The sequence below is a fragment of the Chrysemys picta genome, chromosome 3 (assembly GCF_011386835.1).
Source record: "Chrysemys picta bellii isolate R12L10 chromosome 3, ASM1138683v2, whole genome shotgun sequence".
Classification (NCBI taxonomy): Eukaryota; Metazoa; Chordata; order Testudines; family Emydidae; genus Chrysemys; species Chrysemys picta.
This window is the reverse complement of record NC_088793.1, coordinates 4,511,173-4,538,866: the sequence shown is the minus strand read 5'-3', so window position 1 is coordinate 4,538,866 and position 27,694 is coordinate 4,511,173. Positions and strand designations below refer to the sequence as shown.

Below are 27,694 nucleotides of genomic sequence, written 5' to 3'. Positions count from 1 at the left end.
CCTTGTGAAAATCCCTGTTAGCAGCCCCTGTTCGCCCCTGTATCTATACACAAACACACACACCTTTTCTTAATGATTTCCAACGCTCTGGTCGCTTTTTTGACTGCTGCTGCACATTGAGTGGATGTTTTCAGAGAACTATCCACTATGACTCCAAGATCTCTTTCTTGAGTGGTAAGAGCTAATTTAGACCCCATCATTATATATGTATAGTTGGGATTATGTTTTCCAATGTGCATTACTTTGCATTTATCATCATTGAACTTCATCTGTAATTTTCTTGCCCAGGCACCCAGTTTCGAGAGATCCTTTTGTAGCTCTTCGCAGTCTGCCTGGGACTTAGCTATCTTGAGTAGTTTTGTATCATCTGCAAATTTTGCCATCTCACTGTTTACCCCTTTTTCCAGATCATTGATGAATATGTTGAATAGGACTGGTCTCAGTACAGATCCCTGGGGGACACCACTATCTCTCTCTCTCCATTCTGAAAACTGACCATTTATTCCTAACTTTTGTTTCCTATCTTTTAACCAGTTACCAACCCATGCAAACACCTTCCCTCTTATCCCCTGACAGCTTACTTTTCTTAAGAGCTTTTGGTGAAGGACCTTGTCAAAGGCTTTCTGGAAATCAAAGTACACTATATCCACTGGATCCCCCTTGTCCACATGCTTGTTGGCCCCTTCAAAGAATTCTAGTAGATTGGTGAGGCATGATTTCCCTTTACAACAACCATGTTGACTCTTCCCCAACAAATCATGTTCATGTGTGTGTCTGATAATTCTGTTCTTTACTGTAGTTTGAACCAATCTACCCGGTACTGAAATACTGGTGCTGTCATCCATGAGTTTGCAATATTACTGCCAGTGGCTTCAAGATTTCTTCAGCTAATTCCTTCAGCACCTTGGGGTGGATAACTTCAGGCCCTGCTGACTTGGTTTCTTTCAGATTAATCAGAAGACCTCTCTGACGTCTTCTTTACTTATTCTGATCTGCATCCCTTCCTCTTTATTGTCTATGCTGCTAGTCGTCCAGTCCCATGTTATTTTGCACGTTATATTCATGGAGTTATTTTGCAAAGGCGTCTTTAGGGGCCGGGGGTGGGGTGGTAGTTGAGGTTTTAAATATAAATTCAATGGTCAGACTTTTCCTGAAATAGGACAACTTCTGGGCAGGAGTTCCATGAGCATGGAGACTGCAGTATTTCCAGCAAATGTGGCAGAGTGCGCTTCAGATTTTCCCATTATCTTTAAAATGTTACTGTTTCCCTGCTCTATAGGCAAGTATGCCATCCTGCTCGTGTATGACATACTGTGACTTATCTGACACGCCGCACTTTGAGAACCCCAGACCCAGGGGATACTTGATCCCTTTGAGATAATTTGGCATTGTGTCTAGTCAGTATGTTTGGCTTTCAGGGAGACTTGCTGGAGCATTCATTTAACCATATTTCTCTTCCTCTCCTTCACAGTACAGTGCGGTGGACAGCAATCCCCTCTCTCTCTACGTTATGCACCCGTTCTGGAATACTATCGTGAAGGTGAGAATTCCCGCTGGTCATGTGGTTCTGTGTTGGAAGTGGAAGTGCCAATTTCTGTCATGGCATAATCTCTTAGACAGGACTGCCTTTTGGTTGAAACAAACTCTGCTTTAATTCCATGACAAATGCCAACCTTTGTCCTTCAAGAAGGACAATAACTGTGGGCGCGATTGCATAACCATTTAAAATTTTATGCTGCAGAATCATAAATGTCAAAAGCCTCTATCACTATCTAACACCAATAAGTCATAAACTCCTCTCTGATGTAGTTAAAGCAATGTGTAGTGCCTATTGTGTGCGCTAATGTGATTCTTTGTGTGTATTTTTGCCGCTTTCCCATAGATTTTCCCTACCTGGTTGGCTCCAAATCTGATAACATTTTCTGGCTTCCTGTTGCTTGTCTTCAACTTCTTCCTCATGGCATACTTTGACCCTGATTTTTATGCTTCCGGTAAGACTGCCTTTTTTTTTTTTTTTTTTAAACTGTACATTTTAGAGCATGTGAGTAATAAAAGATCTGATACTCCTGTCTTCCTATACCATAGTTTTGCAATTTCATGCGCTGACTGATATGGCTTGCTCATCTACTGCTCTGGAGTGTTCTTTGGTTTTGAAATATCAATGTGGTAAGAAGAGTCAAGGACAGAATCGCTGGGTGATACTGTATTAAAGCAGCCAAAATATGACTCATTCCTTCCAGTTGCTTTGTGAGGAGGAAGAGCCAACGTTTAAAAAAAAAAAAAAAAAAACCAACCCCCCAAATTTAAGAGTTCTTTGTACCTTTTAAAGTCAAGCTGACTTCGGGGCGCGCGCACACACACCATTATGCTACTTATAGCCTTGAGGAAGAACAAATAATACATTTGGGTGCCAATAACAGATGATGTAACCCGTCTTGCTGATAAAATACCAAGTTTAGGTTACTGGCCTGCTTGTCTTTGTCCAGTTCATTTATTTTTAGTGCTGTGTGTGAACCAGTGGTACCTGTTTTTTGTTGGATTTAGAGTAATCTCAATTGGATATCAATACACCCAAACATTACATGCTACATGTGTGTACCTTTATTTCCCTCTTCTGATGGATGACTGTTCAGTCTTTTCACAGTCTGTTACAGTCCTCCTTATCATGATAAAGGATGGGCAAGCAGACTTTATATCTGGGCTAGCAAATTTATATGGCAGTCTTGTAAGGCTGTTTTGACATTAAGGGCTGATCTAACTTACATCGACATAGCTACATCTCTCGGGGTGTGAAAAATCCACACCTCTGGAGAGACGTAGCTATTCTGACTTAACCCCTGATGTAGAGGGGGCCAGGCTGATGAAAGGAAGAATTCTTCCCTTGACCTAGCTACCGCCTCTGCAGGAGGTGGATTAACTACAGCGAGAGGAGAACACTCTCCCATCGCAGTATTGAGCATTTACACTGGAGTGCTACAATGGCACAGCTGCTGCGCTCTTATGTGTAGACATACCCAACGTTTCTTTTGTCTGCATTTGTTCGAGAGAATCTCAAATGATTTGCTTTCCGGAAGTCTTTGTAGTGTACCGCATAATCTCTACGGCGGGGCTTGCCTGTGTCTGTTCGGCATCCCATGTTGGAATGGCTCTTCCTAAACATCCGACTAAAAGTTTTGATGGGGAGAAGGAGTAAGAAAGGAATAGGAAGGTCTTGTAACCAAAAAAAGAGGAAGAAGTTTGGCCTTTTATTCCTTGCCCTAGCACCTTCGTCTTGTCGTAGATCTGGGTGTTGGTGCTAAAGCTGTGCAAATAACGAGGCTTAACAAGTTGGGTTCTTCTGGGCACTTCTGTAACTTTAATAGTGTTCGAAGTCACAGATCTGAAGGCTATGAGAATCTCCCCTTTGAAGGATGTGCAATCTCCCTTGAAGCGTTTGTCTTCCTATCCTGCAACAACCTGATTCTCCATTGCCCTGCACCTGGCTTAAGTAAGTGTAAAATGCTACCATTTTGATTTGGTGGCAGTGTACTAGTGTAAATGACTAGACATGTGCAGGGTAAGAGAATTGGATCCTAAATTAATACTGAACATTACTCTTCTGAGGTCTAATTTGTGTGCCCAGTTACATGCCATCATATAACCCCTTCTCATGGCTAAGCTCTTGTAAAGAACAAAATGTGATGTCTCTTATTGCTGACAGCAAATGTCATGTCTCTTCAGATTTTGTGTTTCACGTGTCTGCTAGCTAGGATCTTGTTGAAACAAGAAATAGCTGTAATGGGTCAATCATCAAAACCCAGCTGGAGATCTGAGAAGTGCAAGTGAAGCTGCCATTCTTAGCAACTGAGGGAATTCTGTGCACTTTGTTCCTTGGCAAATCGGCAGATTTCACTAGCAAGAATACTCTGTGCTGTAGTAATCCTACACTGCACTGGAAAGCTACGAATTAAAAATGAGTAACTCTTTTAAGCTGCAGGAGCAACTCCCTGTATCAACATTTGTCCAATTGCAGGTTCATGTTGGCGTCTTATGAGGGGAAGATGCATTGTGGTGTCCTCCACCTAGGAGAGTGTGTTCTATCAAGCCGCTGACTGCCCAAAAGGGCTTGGGGGCACAAAGGGCTGAACTAGCCTTTCATCTTGAAGACACGTACAATTTTTGGTGTGGTTTGCAAGTGAAATGAGCTCAGGGAATCTCATCCCACTCCACAGAATTCTATTCAAATTGGTTATTCTGTCCCCAGCAGGCAGTCAGCTGAATTTCAGAAAGGTCTGGTACTCCCCCAATAACTTCTCCAACACTGGATTGCTAGAAGGGGGTGGTGCCACACCATGGCACCTTTGGCATGCCGTGCGTCTTTCCTCTGCCCAGTGGATAGTTGTGACCGTAGGGAATAGGTGGTCTGCTTCCAGCACTGCCCTCACTGCTCCCCTTTGTCTAATGGATTTTCGTACCAGACCTTCCTGCTTCTGTCATTGCAGTGCCCTTTCTCTCTCGGACACTGAAGTCATGAAACATGGCAGGCAGCGGGTTTGAGAGGCTCCTTGTCTCGTTCCTCCGTCTTATGATCTGTTTTTCATAGTACCCGTGAATCATACAATCAGATGGAGAAGCCCCATCAGATCGTCCAGTCCTTCTCCCTGCCAGAGCAGGCTTGTCCTCTGCAGGACGTTCTCAAAGTGTTCAGGCCTAAAGTTCCAAAGGATGGGGCTTGCATCGTCTCCCTTGAGAAACTTGTGTATTGCCTGGGCGTGATTTTTGTGACTGGTCTTGTGCCCTGTGCTGGGAGACAGGCAGAACACCCCACATTCCAACCCTCTGGTCTGTAAGAGCAGTAGAAGTAGGTCAGCGTGCGAACCCACAAGGGGAAAGTTTTTTTGAGTTCCAAAGCTTCGGTCTCTGATATATTTTCAGGATTTCATCAAGTGCCATGACCCATGAGGGAGGGAAGAAAGACTGCTTTGAAGCTTCAAGCAATGTGCATATGGCAGAACATGGTCTATTGTAGATGACCAGATACATTGTCTCTGATGCCTGGGCATCAGACCTGCTAATGCTCTCAGCATATGTCCTTCCTGAATGGATTTTTCCTTTAAATTACTCCAGGTTGGCCATAGGCCAGATTGTAGGGAAGGACTTGTAAGTCAGCCCCTGGATCACGTTGTTGAACTTCCCTGAACACCTTTTCACCTTTGTCTGGTTGGTAATGCAGTTCCTATAACGGACTTGCCACTATCAACAAACTGTGCCTCTTATACAAACAAACAAACACGCTCCGCAAAAGAGACGCCAGAGTCCGGTCTCTAAGACCAGAGTGTATAAGTCCACCTCGAGTTTTTAGAAACGAATTAGTCATTTTATTAGTCATTCTTGCCAGAATTGGTATAATTTCCAAAATATCATTGGAGAAAAAAATGGAAAGAACACTTATGACTAATGGCTTGGTATTGCAATTCCCATAAAGCAGATATTAGAGCTGCAGTGTTTTTTCTCATAATATGCGGTAAATGCAAGTTTAAATTGGAGAAAAATATCTGTCAAGTTCGCTATCCACGTTAATATCCTGCTGAAATGAACGTTTAAATGTGGCACATTATAACTTATTCCTGTATCTAATATTTGGCTCCAGTCAAATGGTATTTCCAGGTGTTCGGCCACATACTAATAATACTTGGCACTTATCTATTGCTTTACATGTTCAGAATCCCTTTTTGGATATTAATCACCCGATTACAGGGACAATGAGAGACAATGGTTGCCACTGAAGATAAATTAGTGCACAGATGGTATCTGAGACTACCACAATTCTCCTCCCCCGTAATGGGAGTGAGAGATGTGAGAACAATTATTGCATAAAGAACAGGAGTACTTGTGGCACCTTAGAGACTAACAAATTTATTAGAGCATAAGCTTTCGTGGGCTACAGCCCACTTCTTCGGATGCATGTGCATATGTAGCCCACGAAAGCTTATGCTCTAATAAATTTGTTAGTCTCTAGGTGCCACAAGTACTCCTGTTCTTTTTGCTGATACAGACTAACACGGCTGCTACTCTGAAACCAGTTATTGCATGTTATCCTTTTAATGGCTTCAACTTCAGGTAAGTATCCTACCCACGTTACAGATGGGAAAACCAAGGCTCAGACTAAGTGACTTGCCCAAGGTAACGCAATAAGTAACTGATCAGAGAGTCCTAATCTCTGCGTGGAGTGTCTGGCGCCCAGTACCACGATCAGTTCCTTGGCCCACGCTACCCCCCGACATTACAATTAGTTGCTGCTTACCCCAAAATAAAATGCTCTATGCGGTAGTTTGAAGATTGCTTCAGGACAAAGTAGCCGTGTGGGGTCTGTGGCCTAGAAAAGCCCCAGATGCTGTGGGTCAGGACTGAGGTGCATTAGCTGAGTTAGAACCTTTTCTGACATGAATGGTAAATTCAGAGCCGTTCTGTCTGTTCAGGATCCAGTGTGCTGCTACCGTCTCACAATCAAGTTGTGTTGCTTAAGAATTCTGGGGGCCACTTCACATTACCTTGGGTTGCTCTGGGATTTTGAAGGGTCCCAGAATCCATAGCTAGCAGCACTATTGAACCACAGAGGTAGCAGGGCCCTAACTTATTATTCAGAGAGTGGTATATTGCTGCAGACAGAAGAATCAGGTGGCTGGGGAGGGTGGTGTGGGTACCCCTACAACCTTATCTCAGATTTCATCTCTCCTGTCCTCGGCCAGAAACCATGCCCTGCAGGTGGAAGGCTGGTTGCCACATCAGCTGTCTGCCTAGCACACGTATAAAGCTAATGCCAGCCTGAGTTGGTGGTGTTGGTCAGGATTGAGGTGCACTGGCAGAATGTGCTGTATATGATAAATTTACACTGAGCTTGCTTCTAACTCTGGGTTTTCATCAGTGGCCCTGGTGGAGGTTGGGAATCCCTTGAAGTCTAAATCACCAGAGGGTAAAATTCTGGCCCTATTGAAGGCAATGGCAAAACTTCCACTGACTTTTTCTTACCAAGAATGTTTAGGGGAAATGGGCACATCCTAGCTGGGCATGGTGTGGAAGAACATTATCCCTGCTCTAGCTGCGGACTCCGGAGAGCATTGTGCTCCCTATGGAGTAAGGCTCCATGTTGCAGGCTTGACTAACTGCTTAACAAGTTCTTGGGGATGAATGACCATAACTGCAACTGCTTGATCGTCTTACTGCCTAGAAAGTGGGTCAGTCTCATGTCCCCAGTTTGGGGTGGGGAGAAAGGATATTCTTTACGTGTAATCTCTGTTCATCCAGCAATTAAACTGTTTACAGGAAGCAGACTTTAAAATGCTCTTGCTATGGTATCCCTAGAAAAAGTGTCAGGCTTGTTTTAGGGCTGCAACTCATGGGGTAAGGTTAAGATTTTGTAATGGGTATTTTTAGTAAAAGTCATGGACAGGTTGCAGGCAATAAACAAAAATTCATGGAAGTCCGTGACCTGTCCCGGCTTTCACTGAATACCGGGGAAAGGGGTTCTAACGGGGACGCCAGCTGCTGCTCCAGCCCTGCCGCTGCTCCTGCAGCAAGGACTGACCACTGCTGCTCCAGCCCAGCACCCGGGGGGGGCTGCTCGGGTGGGGGCTGAAGCCAAAGAAGTCATGGAGTTCCGTTAAAGTCACAGAATCTGACCAAATCCTATCCTTACTCAAGGGGTTTGGAAAAGTCCTTTCTGGTCCTCCGCCATCATTTCGGCTGGGGCAAAGATAAAGTGAAAGTAAGGAAAAGCGTGCCTTGGTGTGGAGGATATGGAGTCATTGACAGACAATATATATGTAAGAACGGCCTACCTGCTTTAGTTCCTAGATGTATACATTTATATTTAACCGTATTGTAAATGTATACATCTCGGAACAAAGAATGTCGGCCATACTTACAGGATGGGAGACTCCTATCCTGGGAAGCAGTGACTCTGGAAAAAATATTGGGGGGGTTGTGGTGGATAATCAACTGAACGTGAGCTCCCAGTGTGACGCTGTGGCCAAAAGACCCTGGGATGCATAAACAGGAATCTTGAGTTGCAGCAGAGAGGTTATTTTAGCTCTGTATTTGGCACTGGTGTGACTGCTCCTGGAATCCTGTGTCCAGCTCTGGTGCCCACAGTTCAAGAAGGATGTTGATTAATTCAAGAGGGTTCAGAGAAGAGCCCTGAGAATGATTAAAGGATTGGAAAAGCTGCCTTATAATGATAGACTCACGGAGCTCAATCTATTTGACAAAGAGAAAGTTAAGGGGCAACTTGATTACAGTCTATATGAGTATCTACATGGGGAACAAATATTTTAATAATGGGCTCTTCAGTCTAGCAGAGAAACATCTAACATGATCCAGTGACTGGAAGTTGAAGCTCAGTAAATTCAGACTGCAAATAAGGCCTAAATTCTTAACAGTGAGAGTAATTAACCATTAGAACAGTTTCCCAAGAGCTGTGGTGAATTCTCACTGGCAACTTTTAAGTCAAGATTGGATCTTTTCCTAAAAACTCTGCTCTAGGAATTATTTTGGGGCAGTTCTCTGACCTGTGTTATGCAGGGAGGTCAGACTAGATGACCACAATGCTCCCTTCTGGCCTTGGAATCTCTGAATCTGTGCGCCCCCACTGTTTTCACACAGTCCCGTCTCAGAATAGAATCACGCTTTGCAGATGTTTTTACTCAATTTTGGCATCAGTAAGTAAGCAGTTGGGAACGTCTGTCCTTGCCCACCTCTGTTTCCATGACAGCAAAGCATCCTCGCTTTCAGTGACAGGATCGTGATTACCTGGCACGCAGCTCATGGACTCACCCTCTCCTGGCATCGCTCTCTTAACTCCTGTGACTGCAGCCTGCCACAAAATCAATACATTAAAAACGAAAGTGCCCCCATGTGGAGACAGAATTTCATCTTGCCCACGACGGTTTTCTCACAGCACAAAGATCTGGAACTCTTGCTCTCTCTGTCCTCCAGAAGGGCGAATGGGGTGGGGTGCAGAGGGCAACAAAGCCATCCTAGCAGCGAAATCCAGGATCGTGGTTGTACTGTAACTAGGTACTTTAACTTTCATCCCAGGAAATGCAGATCCATCTAATTACAGTCTAGAATTTATCCTGTGCTCTAAAGTCTTGGGCTTAAAATAGCTCACGAGTAAAAATTTCAAAAGTGCCTAAGTTCCATTGAAAATGTTACTGCATGTTTTAGGGTACGGGGAAAGGAGGCAGATGCAGTATTTGAGTGTGTGACACTTGTGTGTGCCCAGATCTTTGACAAATTCAGCAAAAAGTGTGATCTCCAGGATCTCCTGGATGCCTCGCAGAAAGAAGCGTAAGAGAATGTTGGTAGGCACTGAGCAGGTGAAGGCTGATTTGATGCATCTCCTTTCGGTGGTACAAGCCCACTGAGAGAATGTAAAGGAGCCTCCTCAGGACAGTGAGATGACCCACAGATTTGGATGGAACCTTGTTCCAATTAATTGCTAAAACAATTCTTGTTGAAAGCATCTCTTGTACCAAAGCATAACCTGCTGGGGGGTGGGTGGGTGTGTACGCACACTCAACTCTCCAATCTTCTTTCCAATCTCCACAGCACCTGATCATCAGCATGTTCCAAATCGAGTGTGGGTCATGGTGGGTCTCCTCAACTTCGTAGCATATACACTTGGTAAGACTTAAGATTCTCATGATGTGTCTTGGATTTCTAGTGTGCCTGTCATCATAATGACTTTAATTAGTCAAGTGAACTGTTGTCATAGTTCTGTGTTTCCCAATTCCTTCCCCTCACCCCCCCCCCCCCCCCAAGAAACAAAACTCTGATTCTAGGTAATTCCTCGGTTCCCTGCCACCCCTTACTCTGGGGTGTTGTGAATGACCTATCTCTGGCTGAGATGTCTCTGGAAACTGACACTTTGTATTGTTTTATCTGTTTTACCCACTTGTTCCAGGGAGAAACATAAAAGTAGATGTCTCTTCCTATCAGAACTGACTTTATGGGGTTACTCGTGAAATATTGAAAGCAGATTTCTGTTAAATATTTAACATAGACTCTTCCTAAGGTTTTTTGTGTTTGGTTTTTTTTTCTTTTTCTTTTTCCAATCTCTGCACCCCCGCGGACAGTGCTGGATACTGAAGCTGGCTGCTGACTTCTCAGCAGAGCCCACGTTGTCTGGCAGCTGCAGAGGAGTTCCTTGCTTGCCTGGGGATGTTTAACTTTGCCTCTCTGTGTGCTTCCCTTCCAGATGGTGTTGATGGGAAGCAAGCGCGCCGAACAAACTCCAGCACTCCCTTGGGGGAGCTCTTTGACCATGGCCTGGACAGCTGGGCCTGCATGTTCTTCGTAGTGACCGTTTACTCCACCTTTGGGCGAGGATCCAATGGTGTCAGCGTCTTCGTTCTCTATCTGCTCTTATGGGTGGTTTTGTTTTCCTTCATCCTCTCCCATTGGGAGAAATATAACACAGGGATTCTCTTCCTGCCCTGGGGCTATGACATCAGCCAGGTGGTAAGTAGCCCTTCTGCCTCTTGATTTCAAAATACTCGTTTAGAAAACAGTGGGCAGGCTTTGGTGAATTGCCAGAACTATTTGTGTAGGGGCATGTGCTGCCCTGGCATCTTTCCCTTGGTGACATCTGTCCAGTAGTCATAAAGTGCCACCATCACCATACCTAAACCTAACGATATTCTGAGTTCTTCAGGGAGGAGAGCTTTCTGGCAGAGGGCAGAAAGGTTGGTTGCTTGGTTGCAGGGTGCAATAGTTGGAACTATATCATCAGGGCTACTTCATGAAGCTCTGATTCAGCAAAGCAGACTTCTCCCATGATTAAAGTCAAGTTTAATGAATCAAGGAACAAGGGAGGAAGTTATCATGAAACTTTTATTGCATAGTTAGATTGGGACAGATCTGATTTCTCTTTAGCAGAGAAGTGATGTGTGTTGCAAGTATCTTTATGTTGACGTAGGTTTTTGCATTAGCAGGAAATGAAATGTTTTTAAAAATTGGATACTAATAATTGTTGGTTGTCCCAAACTGACTGGGCCTGATTCTGTTGTGGCCCCCGTGTAACAGTACCGACTTAGCAGTACATACTTGTGTGCGATTGAATCGGGTCCAGTGGTTGTAGAAGCACCGATTGTCACGAGTTCAGGTATCTCTACTGAATCGTTGTTGTACAACACTAGAAATTCCCTTGAAAGCTGCCCCTTCCATCAGTAAAATCGTGGTTTCTCTAGTCTTTGCAATCAGTCATCCTCTGGCCCGCGTCTCCAGTTTCTCCTAACCTAGCACTAATCCATAGTGCATTTTCTTGATCGTGCATCAAACAATCCGAAAATACCATGGATTGGTTTGCTAGAGGCAGTTAGACGTGGCTCTGGTGGCTGGTGCAACTGTCCTCTGTGGTTGTGCTGGTCAATCCAGTAGTGGGGTGAGGCTATCCCCAAGTGCATGTGCAGACAGAGCTCACAGGGGGTGGGAGGATGAACAGGGCAGAGCATCACAAGCCCCTCTCCTTGCTATCCCCTTTCCGGCCTGGCCTTAAAACTCATGGTGACCAAGCAACCTTTGCCTCACCCTGTCCCTTTCCAGACTAGCAGTGAGGCTTCCTTGGTCATGTTGCCGGAAGCAGAGGTTGGGCTGGTTCCTGACATGCAGTCAGCGTAGGAACCTGGGAATGGGGGCATATGTTTGGGGCCCCAAGTGGTTCTGACAGCTGCACTGGGGTACCGTGGTTGCATCTGACCCGGAGATACAGGCTTCCTCTTGTTTTAAAGCTAGAGCTGGGTAGTGAAAATCTGATTGGAAAGCAACGCTCGCAGCTCTCGGAGCCGCCTGGTGAGGAATGGTCACCCCGCCAAAAGCACATTTGGTCTGACCCATCTTTCCAGCTGCTAATGCTTGTCTGCGCTCTCTCTGCATTTCCTTTTCAGACCATTTCAGTTGTCTACATAGTGACAGCGATTGTGGGAGTTGAGGCCTGGTATGCACCTTTCCTGTTTAATTTCTTATATAGAGACCTATTCACTGCAATGATTATTGGTAAGAAGCTCCATGTTGAAGCCTATTTTTAACCACCACCGCTTTACCAGTAGCCAGTGTTTCACTTTAAAAAACAGTCAGCATTTGTTTATATTTTTAGCAAAGAGAAACGTAATAAAATATCTCTGTAGAAAACTTGCCTGAACGAGTCTTGGTCTGGACTGAAAGCAACAAAATGCACAGGGTCTGATACTAGTCCCATTGAGGTTTTGGTGGGAACCGTCTAAGTGGCTGTGGGCTGCATCTAACTTCTATAGAATGGAGAAGATTGCAGCCAGCTCCAAACAAAGCTCCAGGCGGGAGGTGGTCCCAGCATGCAATGCTCCATACTAAGCTAAGCAGCGTGGAAGTCATGCATGCCCGGACTTGTTTCCATAGTCTGCACGCTCCTACTAAACATCAAGGGTGGCTGTGGACTGCTCTGTGGTGCAGTCTGGCCACCCCGAGCTAGATAATAGGTCTGTATTTAGATACCTCAGCCTGCGTGGCCTGAAAGACTCTCCTTTGGAATCTAGCCTGTTGCAGCAGATTGGTCTGTAGTTCCCATCACTCTTCTCCACAGAGTACTGTGTCAGAACTGCCTCTTCACGTCAGCCTGGGAGCTGAAGTGTGTTAAGGTTGGCTGGCCAGAAAGTCTTGGGTAGCTTTACTGCTCTCTTGTTTTGAATGTATTTGTGGCTCACCCTTTGGGAAGAGAAGTCATTTGGTACCCCTAGCCTTCAAAAGATGCCTTCTGAGGCAGCTTTCCTGCTGGGAGGTCCTGGTCAAACGTCAGCTTTGCCCTATTTAATCTCTTAGCTGCTGGCCACCCTGGCAGCTTTCAAAGTGTGTTGGGGTTTCATGGCACTCTGGCCCTTCAGGGAGGTCCATGAAACTTGGTCAAATGACTAAAGCTTTTGTTAATAGCAGTTCTCATGTCCTAAATGGTGCACATTAAATCTAGGCAGTTTTGTTTGCTTCTATCCTTCTAATAACCTTTCTGTGTCTGAAATATGTCCTCCTTGCATGAAAAAGTGAAACCCTTGATAATGCTTTCTCTGCTGCCCACTGGGTGTCGTCTTGGGAATTATGGTCAGAATGCAGATCAAGATATGTTTTCACTAAAAGAAATAGTTCTTTCCATAAATGCGTTTATTGGCACTTCCCTAACCAAGGCAGTGCTTTTTCTGAAGAGCTGAGTCAAATATACAAATCCCGTTAATGGCCATTACACAAATCCGAGCAGCAGTGGGGTGAGCGTGGGTTTAAGTACGCTTTCAGCTACTGTACTGTTGCAAATGACTGTTTAAAAAAAGATGCATGATGGTTAACAGTCTGTCCCTGCCAATGCTCATAAAGCAGTTCGGGGATGACGACGGACTCTGAATTACTACGCTGCCTTAACTTAGATCTTTCTCTTTCAGGGTGTGCACTCACAGTGACTGTGCCCATGAGCCTGATTAACTTTTACAAGTAAGTTTTCCAAAAATCATGTGAACGAACTATTCTGCAGGGTCTGAGGCACCGCATGTGGTGATCCTGTTCTGCTAGGAGTTAGCCAGGCAGAATGCTGCAGAAAGAAATAGGTGGAGAGTGTCAGAGGGGTAGCCGTGTTAGTCTGAATCTGTAAAAAGCAACAGAGGGTCCTGTGGCACCTTTGAGACTAACAGAAGTACTGGGAGCATAAGCTTTCGTGGGTAAGAACCTCACTTCTTCAGATGCAAGACAGGTGGAGAGCACGGTGTATTGATGGCCCAGCACTGCCCCGGCTGTAATAGAAGGAGAGCCATGACTTGGCGTAGCTTTTTGTAAATTAGACTCCTTATAAACGTTCCTTACCTTCACTGGCAGCTTCCCAGGAGCCCAAAAGGCACTCCTGATTAAGATGAAGAAGGGTTTAAGATGCCACCCTTGTTAATACAGTAATGTGACTTGCTGTGAGCACAGGTCCCTGCTAGGGTGACCAGATAGCAAGTGTGAAAAATCAGGACGGGGGCGGGGGGTAATAGGAGCCTATATAAGAAAAAGTCCCAAATATCAGGACTGTCCCTATAAAATCAGGACATCTGGTCACCCTAGTCCCTGCGTGCAGGCCAAGCAGCGCAGCTCAAGTGGAAGCAGTGCATTTTGGGACCTCTGGTCTCCGCTGCTGTATTAGCGGCATGTTTGGCTAGAAGAACAGGGCAACCTGGGAAGTGGCCCCTTGGGGGATTGAGTAGGGGTTGGATTCCAAAACACACTCCTCCCCGTCACCCCCCTTTATTTACTTGTATAACAAAATCCTGCACTTCCCCAACGGATTTCCTGATTTGCAGAAGTTAATTGGTGACGCTGCTAATGGCTGATTTGAATATTGAACTAGCCATGAGTCGCCTGGTAGACAAAATGAACGTTAAGCACCTGGCGTAAATCTGGGTGATTTGACTCTTGCCTACCCAGACTGAGGCTTCACTGATCAGCCTACTCTGGCGATCTGGCCTCTCACTGGCTCTGCAAGAAGGAAGCTGTGCAGGAAACCGTCTTTCTCATCGGAATTGTTTCCCGAGCCCAGACCCAGTGTTGCAGTCTGAACTCCATTTGGGAGCCCCGGTTCTCCCCTTTGTTGCCAGCTCCTTAAAAGGCTGCATCTGGGATTGGCCAGTTATTACTTCAGCGTTGAAATCCATCGTCCACTAATGCAGGGTTACCAAAGACCCATCTGAATAAGCAATATGTAACTATCGTGGGTGCATTATTCGTGGGGGTGTCTGACCTGAGACTGGCCTCTTGCCCATTTTCTCTCACAATTCCTATTGGTGGGCTCTGCCCAGCCTGTGCTTGTCGTACTCCACTTCAGGAAAGGTGCCCAAGGCTAGTTGGGCGCTCACCTGGATTGGAGAGTTCCCAAAGGAAGGCTTGTGCCTGCCTCTGTTAGAAGCTGTGGCTTCCGAGAGTTTGACTTAAGATTTGTGTTCCTTTTGCCTTTCAGGGCCTATAAAAGTAACACTCTGAAGCACAGGTCAGTGTATGAAATCATGCTGCCGTTCTTCTCGCCAGCATTGCTGTTCATTCTGTGCATGACCTGGATCTTCATGTCGCCGTCGGACATCCTGGAGGTCCACCCCAGGCTCTTCTACTTCATGGTTGGAACAGCCTTCGCCAACATTTCAGTAAGAGCGCTAGTTCTCCGCTAAAATGCGTGTGGACAGGGGGTGGCTGATTTGAATTGACACAATGGGGAGGGCTAGCGGTTTGTCAGGCTACATTATACGAACTATCCAGTCTGCTCATGAGGTGGAAAGGCAAGTCACAAACCCAGAATGAAAATGCCAAGAATTGTGGATTGTATCTGTTGTCACTAAACCACTTTGCTGCACTGCCATGACTGAAAGGGCAGGCACTGAAGTGGGCAGGAGAGAAACGCTGACTCTTTTAGAGCTGAAAAACATGTCCTGTAAACCAGATCTGACACTTTCCCCAAACCAGAAAAATCCCAGTATGTGCTTTTTCCACCTCTCCCTGATACTGGCTGACAATTCACATAATTGAGTTCCTGCTCTCTCAGTTTTAACATGGTCACTCGCAAGGTTCTTGGTAAACTTGATTCAGCTGTGTGTTGTCACATCTGCCTACAGACATGAAGCCCCTGCCCTCATCTCCCCTAAATCATGAATACTGTTAAGCCATGGAATCCATGCCTTGCATGACAAAAGGCCAGCCCTGGCGATGATGTTTAGGAAGCTGTGGCGCTTTAATCAGAGATCTGTCACTATCCTCGGACTGTGCCCAGAAGCAGGGCTTCCTGTCTTTCCCACTCGGCAGAGTTTTCTACTAACTTTGCAGATAAGATCGGTCAGATTTGACCAGAATTGGCCAATCAATGCAAATAGATCCTTGTGATGGTCTGCTCTTGGTGTGGACTTCTCTGGTTATATGCACAAAAGGAATTCATGTCAAAATGGAAACTTTCTCAGTCTTTGGGAACCTTTAGAGCAGATGATTGTCCATGTTTTAATAATTAGCGCTCTAGAGACGTACATGGCCCTGTAACGGTGCGAGACTCACCCCTGCGGCGCCTCCTGTCGGTCGTCTTGGGAATAAGCTTAGACTCAGGAGCGCCCTCTGCAGGCTGGTGCCTTGCGGCCGCTGGCCCCCATATCCCTCCCGGACCCAGTGCCCCTTGTCCTCGGGCGCTGCCCCCTGGCAGTACACCTGCTCTCAGGGTCTCCCCACCCACTATCCCCACCTTGCCTCAGTCTTGGGCTACTGCCAGTCACCATCTAGCCCCTGCTCGCTGGGGCGGATTGCAGTGTAAAAGCCACTCATCACAGGCAAGGGGGCTGCACCCTTGCACCCTAGTACCTTTCTGACCTTTGACAAGGCCGCAGCCTGGGGCTTTTCCAGGCGGGAGCTCCCCAGCTCCCTTGCCCTATCCCCCAGCCCTGCTCCCCTCAGGTACCCCATTCAGCTTCCCAGTAGCCAGGCCCAGAGCCTTCTCCCTCTAGAGACAGAGAGAGACTGACTCTGTTCCTGGCCCACTGCCCTCTTATAAGGGCCAGCTGAGCCCTGATTGGGGCACGGCCACAGCTGAGCCTGGGAATGGCTTGCTCCCAGCCGCAGCCCTCTTCTGGGCTGTTTGAAGCCCTCTAAGGCCGGAGCGGGTGACCACCCCGCTACAGCCTTCATTGCTGTATTCCGAGTGAGAGAGTCATGGGTTGGAGGCTCACGTTGGAAGGAAACCAACGCCCATCTAACAGACCTTTCTCCCTCCTGCCCCCACCAGTGCCAGCTGATCGTGTGTCAGATGAGTAGTACCCGGTGCCAGCCTCTCAACTGGATGCTGCTGCCATTAGCCCTGGTCATCTTTGTGGTGATCTCTGGAGTCGCAGCACACTGGGAAAATCTTCTCCTATACCTACTGACGGCTCTCATTACCCTGGCCCACATCCACTACGGAGTAGGAGTGGTAAGTGACATCTGCCTTTGGGCTTGGGGTTTCACTGTAGCGGCTCTGCTTGTAGGATTCACTTCATCCCATTGCTGATCAGTTTTGCAGGGGGTGTCGCATGTAACACCTGGAATACCAGGCAGTTTGAGGCATTTCTAGAAAACATGAAAGGAAGCTAAATAGGTGGCATCTGAAAGCTCTTATTTTGTACACCAGGAACTGACAGCCCAGCTGCAGCAGAAATTCTTCTAGTCGTTTAAATTCAAGACTGGGTCTAATCCAAACGCTGGATCCACACCCTGTTTCAGATCACAGTTTGCGGCTTAAAACGTAGGAACCCAACACTGGCGAAACATGGATTTAATGCGCCCAAGTTCGGATGTAGTTCTGGTTCTGTCGGTCAGAAAAAGGCCAAGATCAGAATGGGATCCAGAGACCAGGTTGGGCGTATCTCTAATTTTAAATAAATTATTTGGGGACTTAGCTAGGTACCATTCACTTCCTAATATTTCACTTTACTTAGAACTTCTTTTCTAAAGGCCCCCACAGCTGCTGCTGGGTAGCACGTGACTGGACACTCGAATCCGTTTGATACTCTCTCCGGTAGGGGGCACTGCTTGGGAAGACAGCCTTAACGTGTTAACCCAAACAGTGTTTCTGCCCTGCGTACAGATTTATAAACTTTTCCATAGGCGTTAACTGATTTTTTTCATACTGCGCCTTTGAACTATTGCTTTCAGATGCCCCAGGCATAGTGTAGCTAGAACGCTGTCTGAAGTGCGGTGGTTGTCTGGCTAAATAAAGAGTGAACAAAATAACTTAAGAACCTGAATTACTGACGTAGAACCTGCCATATTTCCAGCTTCTGAGATGAGTTCCTCTGCTGGGGAGAAGCTGGGAAGGGAGAGCACAGTGGAAGTGTCTCCCCTGTATCCAGATGCCTTCAGGGATCAAGGAAGCACTGTAGCTAACTGTGGGAGACCGGCACTGCGTGAAGGAATTGGCAGGATGCAGAACGTCTAGGCGGTGGGAGTGCTGCTCAGTGGGAAGAGCCCAGTTGGGTTGTCCTAGGTCAACTGGACAGGGAAATGACCACCTCAGCAGCCAGAGTGGGACCCCGAGCACTTGTCGCTTTAGGCCAGCTCAAAAATATATACGCTAGCTCCTTGCAAGACACGGGTTTGACACAGGACTCAGTGGGTGACGTTCTCGGGCCTGTGACACAGACTGATGGTCATCATGGTCTCCTCTCGCCTTATACTCTCTGAAAAACCCCACCCATTTGGAACCCCTTTGTAAGACACGATGGGGTGAGAGTGAATCTGCAGTTTCTCCTCCGGAGCTGCAGGTGAACAGGCCTTGGGTGACGTGGTTGCTTAGCTGCCATGCTGTATGTGTTGGTCTTTTCCTGCCAGCCATGTGAATCGCTTTAAAAACAACTCTGAAATTTCAGCCAGCCTAATGACTTGACGTAGCTCTCTGCATAATCTCATCAAAAAGCAAATTTCCTGAATGCAGCCTTTAAGTCCGACATGGCTTTTCACTGTCTGTCAGGAGGAAATGAGCCCTTTCTGCCTTGTGAAGGTCACTGCGAGAGGAGGCTTCTCAAGGATAATTAAAAGCGGGTCTCCAAATCTCAGACATACTGTCTCTTGGCACAGTTACATACCGATGTCCTGTTGTACTGTCATCTGGTGGGAGTGGCTAGGCAGGCACTGCTAGCTCAGAGCTATAAGAGGGTGCTATGTAGCTGCTGTCTGACTATCGCGCTCTGGAAGCAAGCCAGCCTCTGCTTGTTGTTTTTGCAGTTCACGTATGGCTAGTATTCAACGGAGCGACTTGTGTATGCCCTTGTTACTTGTTTAGCTAAAGCATGAGCATTGGCTTCACAGCTCGCAACAGGCCAGGCGCATTCAAGAACAAGTGCACGTTCAGAGAGGAAAGGCAGTCGACTTAAAAACTGATCAAAGGAAATGCATATGGTTTACAATGTGCAATTAGCGTGTAGAACTCACTGCCACAAGATACCATTTGGGACCAAGAGTTTAAGATTCCATATAAAAGTGTAATGAGACTATCCAGGTACTTTGGGTAGGGTACAAATCTCTTTGTAAGGTGTAGAAACCTTAATGCTTCAGGGCTAAAACCAGCCACTAACTGGTGAGGCGGGTTAGGGCACAAATTTCCTTTGGAGAAGCCTGCCCAGAACTGATCCCCGTGGGGGTTTCTTGCGCTTGCTTCTGGTCACTGTGCAGCACAATACTGCACTAGATGGACAGTCGGGAATTGCCATAAGTATTTCTATTTGTCAGAACCTCTTAGAGGGGCAAATGCTGGACCCCACAATGCAAACCCCAGTGGCATGTTGAAGGACAGTCAGTTGTTCCCGGATCTGGTAGAGTGTAGAATTGGTGCAGCTGCTCCACCCCAGGCTGGACTAGTGGCTTGTGGGCCCTGTGTCCCAGGGCTTTGGCTTGGTGGGAGCCTGCCGGCATTCTCACAGTCCTTGGAGAGAGAGGGGTGCTTCAGAGAAGTACTCCGGTTTGCAGAGTGTCGTGTGTGGCTGGCCTGGCCCTGCACAGCAGGCTCCTGGTGTTCTGAGACAGGTCCCATGCACCCATGTGGGGTCATTCAGCCTTTTTTAGCTGCACGTGCGGCTCGCTTGGTCCGTGGTGTGGTGCGTAAGGGGATGTCTGCGCTGCAGTAAAACACCGGCGGCTGGCCCATGTCAGCTGAGCCAGGCTCACGGGGCTTGGCCTGTGGGGCTGTACAATTGCAGTGCAGGTGTTCAGCGTCTCGGAGACCCTCCCCCCTTCGTGGGGTCCAAGAGCCCAGGCTACAACGTGAGCCCAGATGTCTACACCACCGTTTTACAGCCCAACCCCGGCAAGCCTGAGTCAGCTGACTGGCCAGCCTGGGGTGTCTTATTGCCATGTAGATGTATCCTATGGGGCTTCTGTAAGGGGGTGACTAATAGCCCTGGCGGGGGATGAGCATACCATGGGCAGGGGCTATGCATCCTTCCCATACATACAGCACCCTGCCAATTCACTGCAGTCCTGGGCCCGAATCCTGAGGCGTACTGAACTGCTCCATTCAAGTCCCCTTGATTGTTTGAGGCTGAAGTGGAAGGCATGTTGGCTGATGGACTGCTTTCATTTAACTTTTCTCTCTCTCTCTCTCTCTCTCTCCCCCAGGTAAGCCAGCTGAGCAAACATTTCAACATCCGGCCTTTCTCGCTAAAGAAGCCCAGTACAGATTGACTAGAAGGGGAAGAAGAGAAAATCAGCCTGCAGTCTGCACAAGTACTGTAAATAACTGCTGGAAATAGCTTGCACTTCAACCATCACCACAGACCTACATCGATCTTCTGGACAGACACTGGGGCAGTGGGGGCTCAGCACCAGGGCTACACCCGCGACTGCCATTGAGAAAACACGAACCGCTCTATGGTGAAACCAAGCGAGGGGAGTAGCCTTTCCAATTATTCCTGTATATTAGATTAGCCAGACGTCTTCAAGCCCTAACTCTGTTCGGGTAGAGCTGGCTTGGGAACGTGGATGGCATCGCTCAGAACGCACGGTCACCCAAAATAACCTGGCAGCTGAGTTAGTAGCAGTGGCCTCAACACATCTGTAACGGAGACGTTTGAGCTGCAGGGTCAGTGAGGAACGTCTTCGTCGTACACGAAGGCACATGAGTCACACACGCGGCTGTCTAGTGTTAGACCTTCTCAGATGACCTTTGTCCCTTGATGCTAGTCTAGGGAGCAGATCCCAGCATGCGCGCGCACACGTGTCCATTCATGCAAAATGTTTGTTTAGAAGCTTCAAATGATATTCCACTAGGACGACTTAGTCAAATCCCTCAATTCCCAAGTGGTTAAGGCAGCTTCCCCTTCTTCTTCCCCCCCCTCCCCCCCGTCTTTCCAGCTGTGGGTAACTGGGACCATATCTTGACAGTATTTTTCTTGTTAACCATACATTGGCCACATGTGTTCTTTAATCACGAGCCCATGAAGGGAACTTGAGCTCTTAGCAGCAATGGTTGTTTTGGGATGGCGGGTGGCTTATTACTGCCTGCAAGAGCTAAAATAGCACTTGGCCAAATTCTCCCTTCTGATAAATCAGTACAACCTCATTTAATGTCAGAGGGTTGGCTTGCAGGGGGAAGGGGAGTCACATGCTACATGGAGCTTGTCTCATTTCAGACTTGCTGTATGCACTATGATTTGTGTGCACATCCCCGTGAAGGGTGGGACAATCTCTGCATACGCAGTCTCACAGCTCCAGAGAACTGCATTGTGGCAAATCCCACAGCTTGGAAAAACACCCGAATAGTTCTTACAGCCGCTGACATGCACATACACTTGTGGATATTTTATTGGGGGAAAAGTAGAGGTGATTTTTTTAAATTACCATGTCATTTAGGTCACACACATCCCATCCAGCTTTCTGTTTCCCATCTGTTAAGCCGTTTGCGTTCAGCGGTTTTCTTTTTTGTAATTCATTTAATTGAGTGGTGGTGAAGACTGAGTGCTGATTTTCTTTTCTGTTCATTGTATTTAATGAAGATTTGTGCTTGAATGAAGAGCGCAGCCTAAACCCAGACTCTGGACAGGCTGCACTCGGAAGTGGGCAAGCACAACGAATGTTCATATATAATGTATTGTGGGAACAAATTCATTCATACCTGGGGAGTAGCTTGGTCATGGTGTATTCCTTCCGTGGGTGAAAAATCTCCTGCTCTAGGAAAACTTAACTGTCATTACTATTTAACGCTTTTCTTTTGTAAATGTAAATCATTGTCATGCAAGTTATACGAAACAGAACGTCCAGAAGCCAGTTCACAGCATTTATTGTAAATAGGTTGGTTTTAATTTGAACTTGAATTCTCACTGGGATGTCCTGTACAAGATCAGAGCTGATGGATAGAGGTACACCCTGCAAGACACAAGGGGGAGAATTTAATTTCAAGCGGGAAAACACCATTACTGCTTCCATCTCTAGGTGTTCCCATCTTGGTTTTTGGCTGTGAGGTGATTGGACTAAACACGTTTTAGTTGTTTTGTTAATGTGTCATGACTGTACATCAGGAACTGGAGGAAGGTGTTAATCTGGGAGAGGAAAAAACCTCTTATTCCCCCCTCAGAGTTGATGAACTAAGTAGCGTACTCTCTCATATATATATATATTACTGACATTGTACAGAAAAAGCTTAAATGTACAGAGGAATTGGGCTGTGCTTCAATTTTTGACACTCGTAACTGTTGAATTAAATATATAATTATGGGCAAATTAACTGAAATTGTAGTTGCGCAAGAAACATTAAGAATTTGAAACCAGCTGTTGAAAATGGGACACACAGTTTAACTGTCTGTGGAACGTTTTCCTACTGCACAATCCGCCTTCGTGGCCGTGACACGTTGCTGAGGTTGGGTTTTTCCATTTGCGTGCCGACGGATCATGGAATACTTGGGCCAGTTCCCCTTGACTAGTCACGTTAAGAAATGTCTGGGTCCCAAGCATGAAGCTAAACGTGTTCTGCATTTCCTTTTCTGGCATGTCCCATTTCTCCGCCCCGTCCCCACTCTCCCGGCAGCACGGCTGTGTTCAGATTGGGGTGGCGTTTACATTGTGAGATTCTGTCTGCTCGGTTCCCTAGTCACTGTTCCTCTGGCTGTGGAGTACGTTGAACTATTCCTTTGGGCCGTGCATGGAAACATACCCTGAAAAAAACACTCTTGTGTGGAGGCTGGCAGCTAGAGCAGACTTGCAATCTAAACGCCTTCATGCATTTTACTGACATGTTCTTACGGCAGGATCTCTCAAACCCTTTTACACACACAGGCTTATCTCTGGGGAGTCGTGGAATTTGGTGCCTTAACTTATTGCATGTTGGGGCTAGCAAAACCTCTACAATCAAATTATGCTAGAAACCAGTTTTAATGCTGCTCGAGCTCAGGCAGATGAGGGCAGGATGAGCTCTCTAACCTGTCCTATTCTGCTCTCTGGGCACGTTCTGCCGCCCAACACAATAAACAGTTTTCATTTGCGCAGTGTTGATCTGAATTTAGTGACTGACGTGCTTGATGTCATGGATTCTGGGGAATGAAATGTCTGATCAGAAACAGACAAAATTACAGCCTCCCCACCGCAAGTGTGTGCGAGGGGGAGCAAATCTTTTGGGTTGGTTTATTTTTAAAGAAAACTGGTGTTTTCTCCTAATTCGGTCTTTAAAAATAAACTCGTTCTCTAGTGAAGGGCTGGATTTGGTCATTGTTCTGGCCTCTGCAATACTGGGTAAGGAGGAGACACGAAGGTGGAAATTCTGCTTCCTCACCCTGGCCTCTTCCTTGTAGCGGGGTGCGTTCCTTTCCGGTGCCGGGCTCTTTGGAAGGAATGATACTCTGACCCAGGAGCGTATGTGCCCATGCTTAGAATTCCCCTTCCGCGTATTTGAGGCACTCTGAGCCCTTGTGCTTCTCTGCCCATGTAAAAGAGCTGCTTGTTTTGTGTCCTTAATTATTGAGACCCCTGAGTGAGCCGCCCCGCTGCTTTTATCATCCTTAAAAATGCTCCCCAGGTGATGCCTCAGTGCTGTCAATTGTACCTCAGCCTGGACTATCGGCAGGCAGAGCCGAGCATTGGGGAAGAACCCCTCTAGGCCATCAACGTGCCCAAGTCAGGCAGTGTACGTAAGCGGTTGGCTTCAAAACGGACTGTTCCATGTCGTTAAATCTCCACAAGCCGGTTTCCATAACATCGTCCTGCTCCCGTTCCTGTGCTAGAGACTTGCCGGAGCACTGTGAAAATAAGCCAGTGGCTTGCTGAAGACACTTTGACCCCTTGCGTTCCTGCGATTAGGGATCTTTGTGGTTGAAGTGAGTGTTGGAAGCCTTGGGAGCGGACACACATGCCATCGCGTGGCTTCTTCCGCTCAGAAAAACGGTTCGTTACGCGCGCAGCTTCATTTCCATGCTGAGGCTTCCTGAGCGTGTGTAACTTGCACTTCGCCCCCCTGCGGACCTGCAGCCCCTCTCCCCCCATGCAACATCTTCTGCCGACGACCCCCCACCCCCGAGTTCAACCTCGTGACTGTAAAATCCGGCTCATGGGACACGCATTTAGCTGGGGCACATACGTGCAGGTTTAACAGCTCTCTGAAGTCACTGGTATGTTAATGAAAGTAGCCGTTGTGGTCCAAGTTAGCATCCCTCACAAGCATTTCTGTTGCAGTTGGTCCATCGAGTACAAACAATAGGGAAGGCAGGAACTGCAGTGTTGAGATTGTACCTGGCCTTTCCATGCCTGTTGTGCCCTGTCTGGTGAATTTATCGTGCTCGCGGCCTGATCTAGGGTACCGCTGGGGAATCCGCCAATACCGAATCTCATGGATGACTAATGTGTTCATTCAGCTTGGGGTTTTCTTGGTCACTACAGCAAAAATATTCAGATCTTGGGTTTCTAAAGTTAGGCTCCTGGTGTCTTCTATCTGGGCTCCTGGTGTCTTAGCCCACAGTGAGAACGTTCTGGCCTGTTGTGACTTTCCGAAGTGACCGATCAGATTTGTTGTATATAAATAAATGCTGCTTTTTCAGCTGTGGCCCAGCTGAATTTTCCTCCACGCCGAGGGCTGGGCTACACTACTGCGTAAGTTGATGCAACTTCCATCGCTCAGGGGTGTGAAAAAGACACCCCCATGAGCAACACAAGTGACATTGACTTAAGCGCTGACCACACTGGCGCTAGGTGGGCAGGAGACGCTCTCCCGTCAGCATAGCGGCTCTTCACCAGACGCGCTACAGCGGTGTAGCTGTGCCGACGTAGCCTCTCGTAGTGTCGACTTGCCCTGCAAAGATGCACTCAGCGCTGCCTGCTATGCAAGTAATTTGAACAGCTGGGAAGCTCTTGTGGTTCTAGCTAATGGTGCGTTAACAGTGGCGTAAAAACCCAACCGCTTGGAGTTGGGGGATTTGGTTCGTTTGTAAAGGAGACCTGCTCCTCTTTCCTTGTGCTGCAGCACTGGGATGATGGTAAATCCTCTGCGTGCTGAAAGCCACGGGAGAATCTTTCTCTGTCACAGGTGGTGGTTGTTTTATGTGGTGTGCCAGTCACTTGGGGCATCTTGGGTTGGTGGGTTGAGATCAGCTGGGCTGTCTTAGATCTTGTTTGTGCTTTGTTGAAATGCAGACGGACAGCAAACTGGGCAAGGGTTGTAGTAGCCAAGGGAAGCCTTTGCTAGTACCTTGTTTGCCTTATGTCCCCAGTCTACCTCGCAGCATTGTATTGGAGGTGGCGGCAGGCCAGGGCTGTGGAGACAGCATCTTATGTCTGCTGTCTTGGAAGGTGGTTGCAACAGAAGTTTGTTTAACCTCTTTGCTGCTGAACCAAGTCTTGATTAAATCAGAAAAATCCTACCGTGCAGCTGGACTTGTCAGCGCCGCCTGTTTTCTGTCTTACGGCAGCAGCGAAAAACCTAACAGAAGAGGGAGGCATCACTTAGCAGCACGTTCTTAGCAGACCCGCGTCCCAGAGGAAAGCTGTTTGCTACCTGTACCTCGGTTAGCCACCATCATGGCGTCTTACGGAACATGCTCCAGGAATAAAGATCTATTAATAGGTAGTGCTAGTTGTTACTAACCAGTTAATTGTTCAGGTGCATTTGGTTTGGAGTGATGGTCTCATTTCCAGATATAAATCTGCCTCATTCGCTCCATTCTACCAGGACTTATTTGTTATTACTTGACAGCTGGTCAGACTGGTCCAGGGTGACGTGCTTTTTGGGCAGCAAGAAGTTCCTTCTGACCCAGCATCCCCTGCCAGGGCAGCCTTTAACTGAGTGCAGAGCCCACTAAACGGAACGGTGTGCTTTGGGGGCAGGCGTGCGCGAGGCCCGAGCTGAAAATGCTTGGGAAGGTGACTCTGTAACAATGACGTTGTGGGCTCCATGTTTGTATCTCCCAGGCTTCCAGATCAAACGGGTCTTCTAACTGCCAGCCCTGCTCATTCAACCTGCACCCTGAGAGTCGAGCTGGGCTCTTCCTGGCTCATGTATCAACCCCAGCAATGGAGACTGTGCAGGCCACACCCTACCCTCAGTTATGCCCACACAACGGATGGCAAAGCAGAGCAGAATCCCCCTCGTTCGGGTTCTGCAGGGCTAATGGTGTTGGAGCAGAAAAGGCTCATGCTAGTAGTTGTGGGTGGGATTTTCCAAAGTATCTGACTTGCATTGGGACTGGTCACTTCGGTGCAGGTCTGTTGAGTAAGAAGGGGGCATTTTACTTGACTCTTAGCATACAACTGCCTGTTCCTGCTCCCTTGACTCTTTGCGCTAAGCGGGGAAGGAACTCCCATGACAACACTTCCCCCTCCACCTACAGAAACAAAAGCTTCCGTGGCAAGTAACTGTAACGTGGACCCGTCGTGTTCCCTGAGCCTGGCCCTGTGTGACTGTGGCCTGGTATCACGGCTCTGAGAGCCTCTGCTTGTCACTTCACTGCCGTGAGTGGGTCTGCAAACACATCCTGTCCCATCCCACCCAGGTGAGCCGTAGCCTGGCCGGGACCAGTCACCGCTACGCAAACTGATTGTACAGAGCTTTATTTAAACAGGAAAATACAGTATAACTATATATTGTCTTGTCAGTGCAGAGTTCTACCAAACCTGCTTTTCTCATTAGGATCCATGTGTCTCTACTGTTGGGAGCTTAGAGTACTGCAGTGGATTTGAATGCCAATCTGTTAAAGGCTATTGCTGATACATATTTATTGTAAAAAAAAAATATATATTGAAAATGAAACTTCAGGAAAGAATAAAATTTTCCAAGCCTTTTAGCGGTTTTCTCATTGTCTGTTTTTGCTGATGGTTTCAGTAGAACGTGTTGTCCAGTTGCCTTTGAGATGGGCAGTCTCCTCCTTTGAACTCTAGAATTGACTTGAGGGTGTTTCGGTCTGTTTGGGTCAGATCACACCCCCTCAATGGGATACGCTTCGTTGGAGCCGGCACATCATCATCAGCTGGCGGAGGTTCCTAGGTGTACATCTCGGTGCCTGCCGACAGACAGACACACAAAGAGAGAAACAATTCCACAGAGTTCTGCCAACGATGGAAGAAAGTGTTGCATTCTCCCAACTAATTCTGTTAACGTGCAGCATATACAATCCAATGGGCCCATACAGAAGGTGGGCACCTTATGCATGTCTCCAGCAAGTGCACTGGAATACCACACTCTGGAGAGCCTCAAAGGTGATAAAGGGGTGCAAAGCACTTTCTGAACCCTTGTCCCAGTGCAGTCCAGCTGCTATCAAATCCTGCAGTTCCAAAGTCAATGGCACTCACATTCCCCCAACCTCTCAGAACTTTAGCTGAAGAATTTGAGTCCTGTCCAGCTAGCAGATGTTACATGATCATTAAAGGTTCCCTGAAACACCCATGGACGGTAAAGAAAGTTATCCCTCTAGGGTGGGGGGAGACTGAGGCTAGGTAGAATAGGCCTGGACCCGGCCCCATAACCAGCCACCCGCTCTGTGGAAGGAGCAGCTGGTGCAAACCAGGGAACAGAGGTGAGCAATGGGTGATGGAAGACCTAGGTTCTGTTCCTAGCGTTGCCAACTGTCTAATGGCACAAACCCAAATGCCCTTGCCCTGCCCCTGCCCTGAGGCCAGGCCCCTTCTCAGAGGCCCCATTCCCAGCTTCCTCAGTCGCTCGCTCTCCCCCACCCGCACTCACTTTCACTGGGCTGGGGTGCAG

General features: G+C 47.3%; 1 protein-coding gene across 1 annotated transcript in view; it reads left to right on the top strand.

The window, feature by feature from the left end:
• The window catches only part of SELENOI (selenoprotein I), a 68,662-nt gene extending 41,885 nt beyond the window's left edge, over positions 1–26,777 (top strand). The window contains exons 2-10 of the mRNA XM_008172960.4: positions 1,472–1,540; positions 1,883–1,991; positions 9,589–9,663; positions 10,238–10,500; positions 11,925–12,033; positions 13,437–13,485; positions 14,981–15,161; positions 16,775–16,957; positions 20,137–26,777. Coding sequence (XP_008171182.3) covers positions 1,472–1,540; positions 1,883–1,991; positions 9,589–9,663; positions 10,238–10,500; positions 11,925–12,033; positions 13,437–13,485; positions 14,981–15,161; positions 16,775–16,957; positions 20,137–20,253 — 1,155 coding nt within the window. The 3' untranslated portion in view covers positions 20,254–26,777. The remainder of the gene's footprint in view (positions 1–1,471; positions 1,541–1,882; positions 1,992–9,588; positions 9,664–10,237; positions 10,501–11,924; positions 12,034–13,436; positions 13,486–14,980; positions 15,162–16,774; positions 16,958–20,136) is intronic.
• The last annotated feature ends 917 nt before the right edge of the window (positions 26,778–27,694 follow it).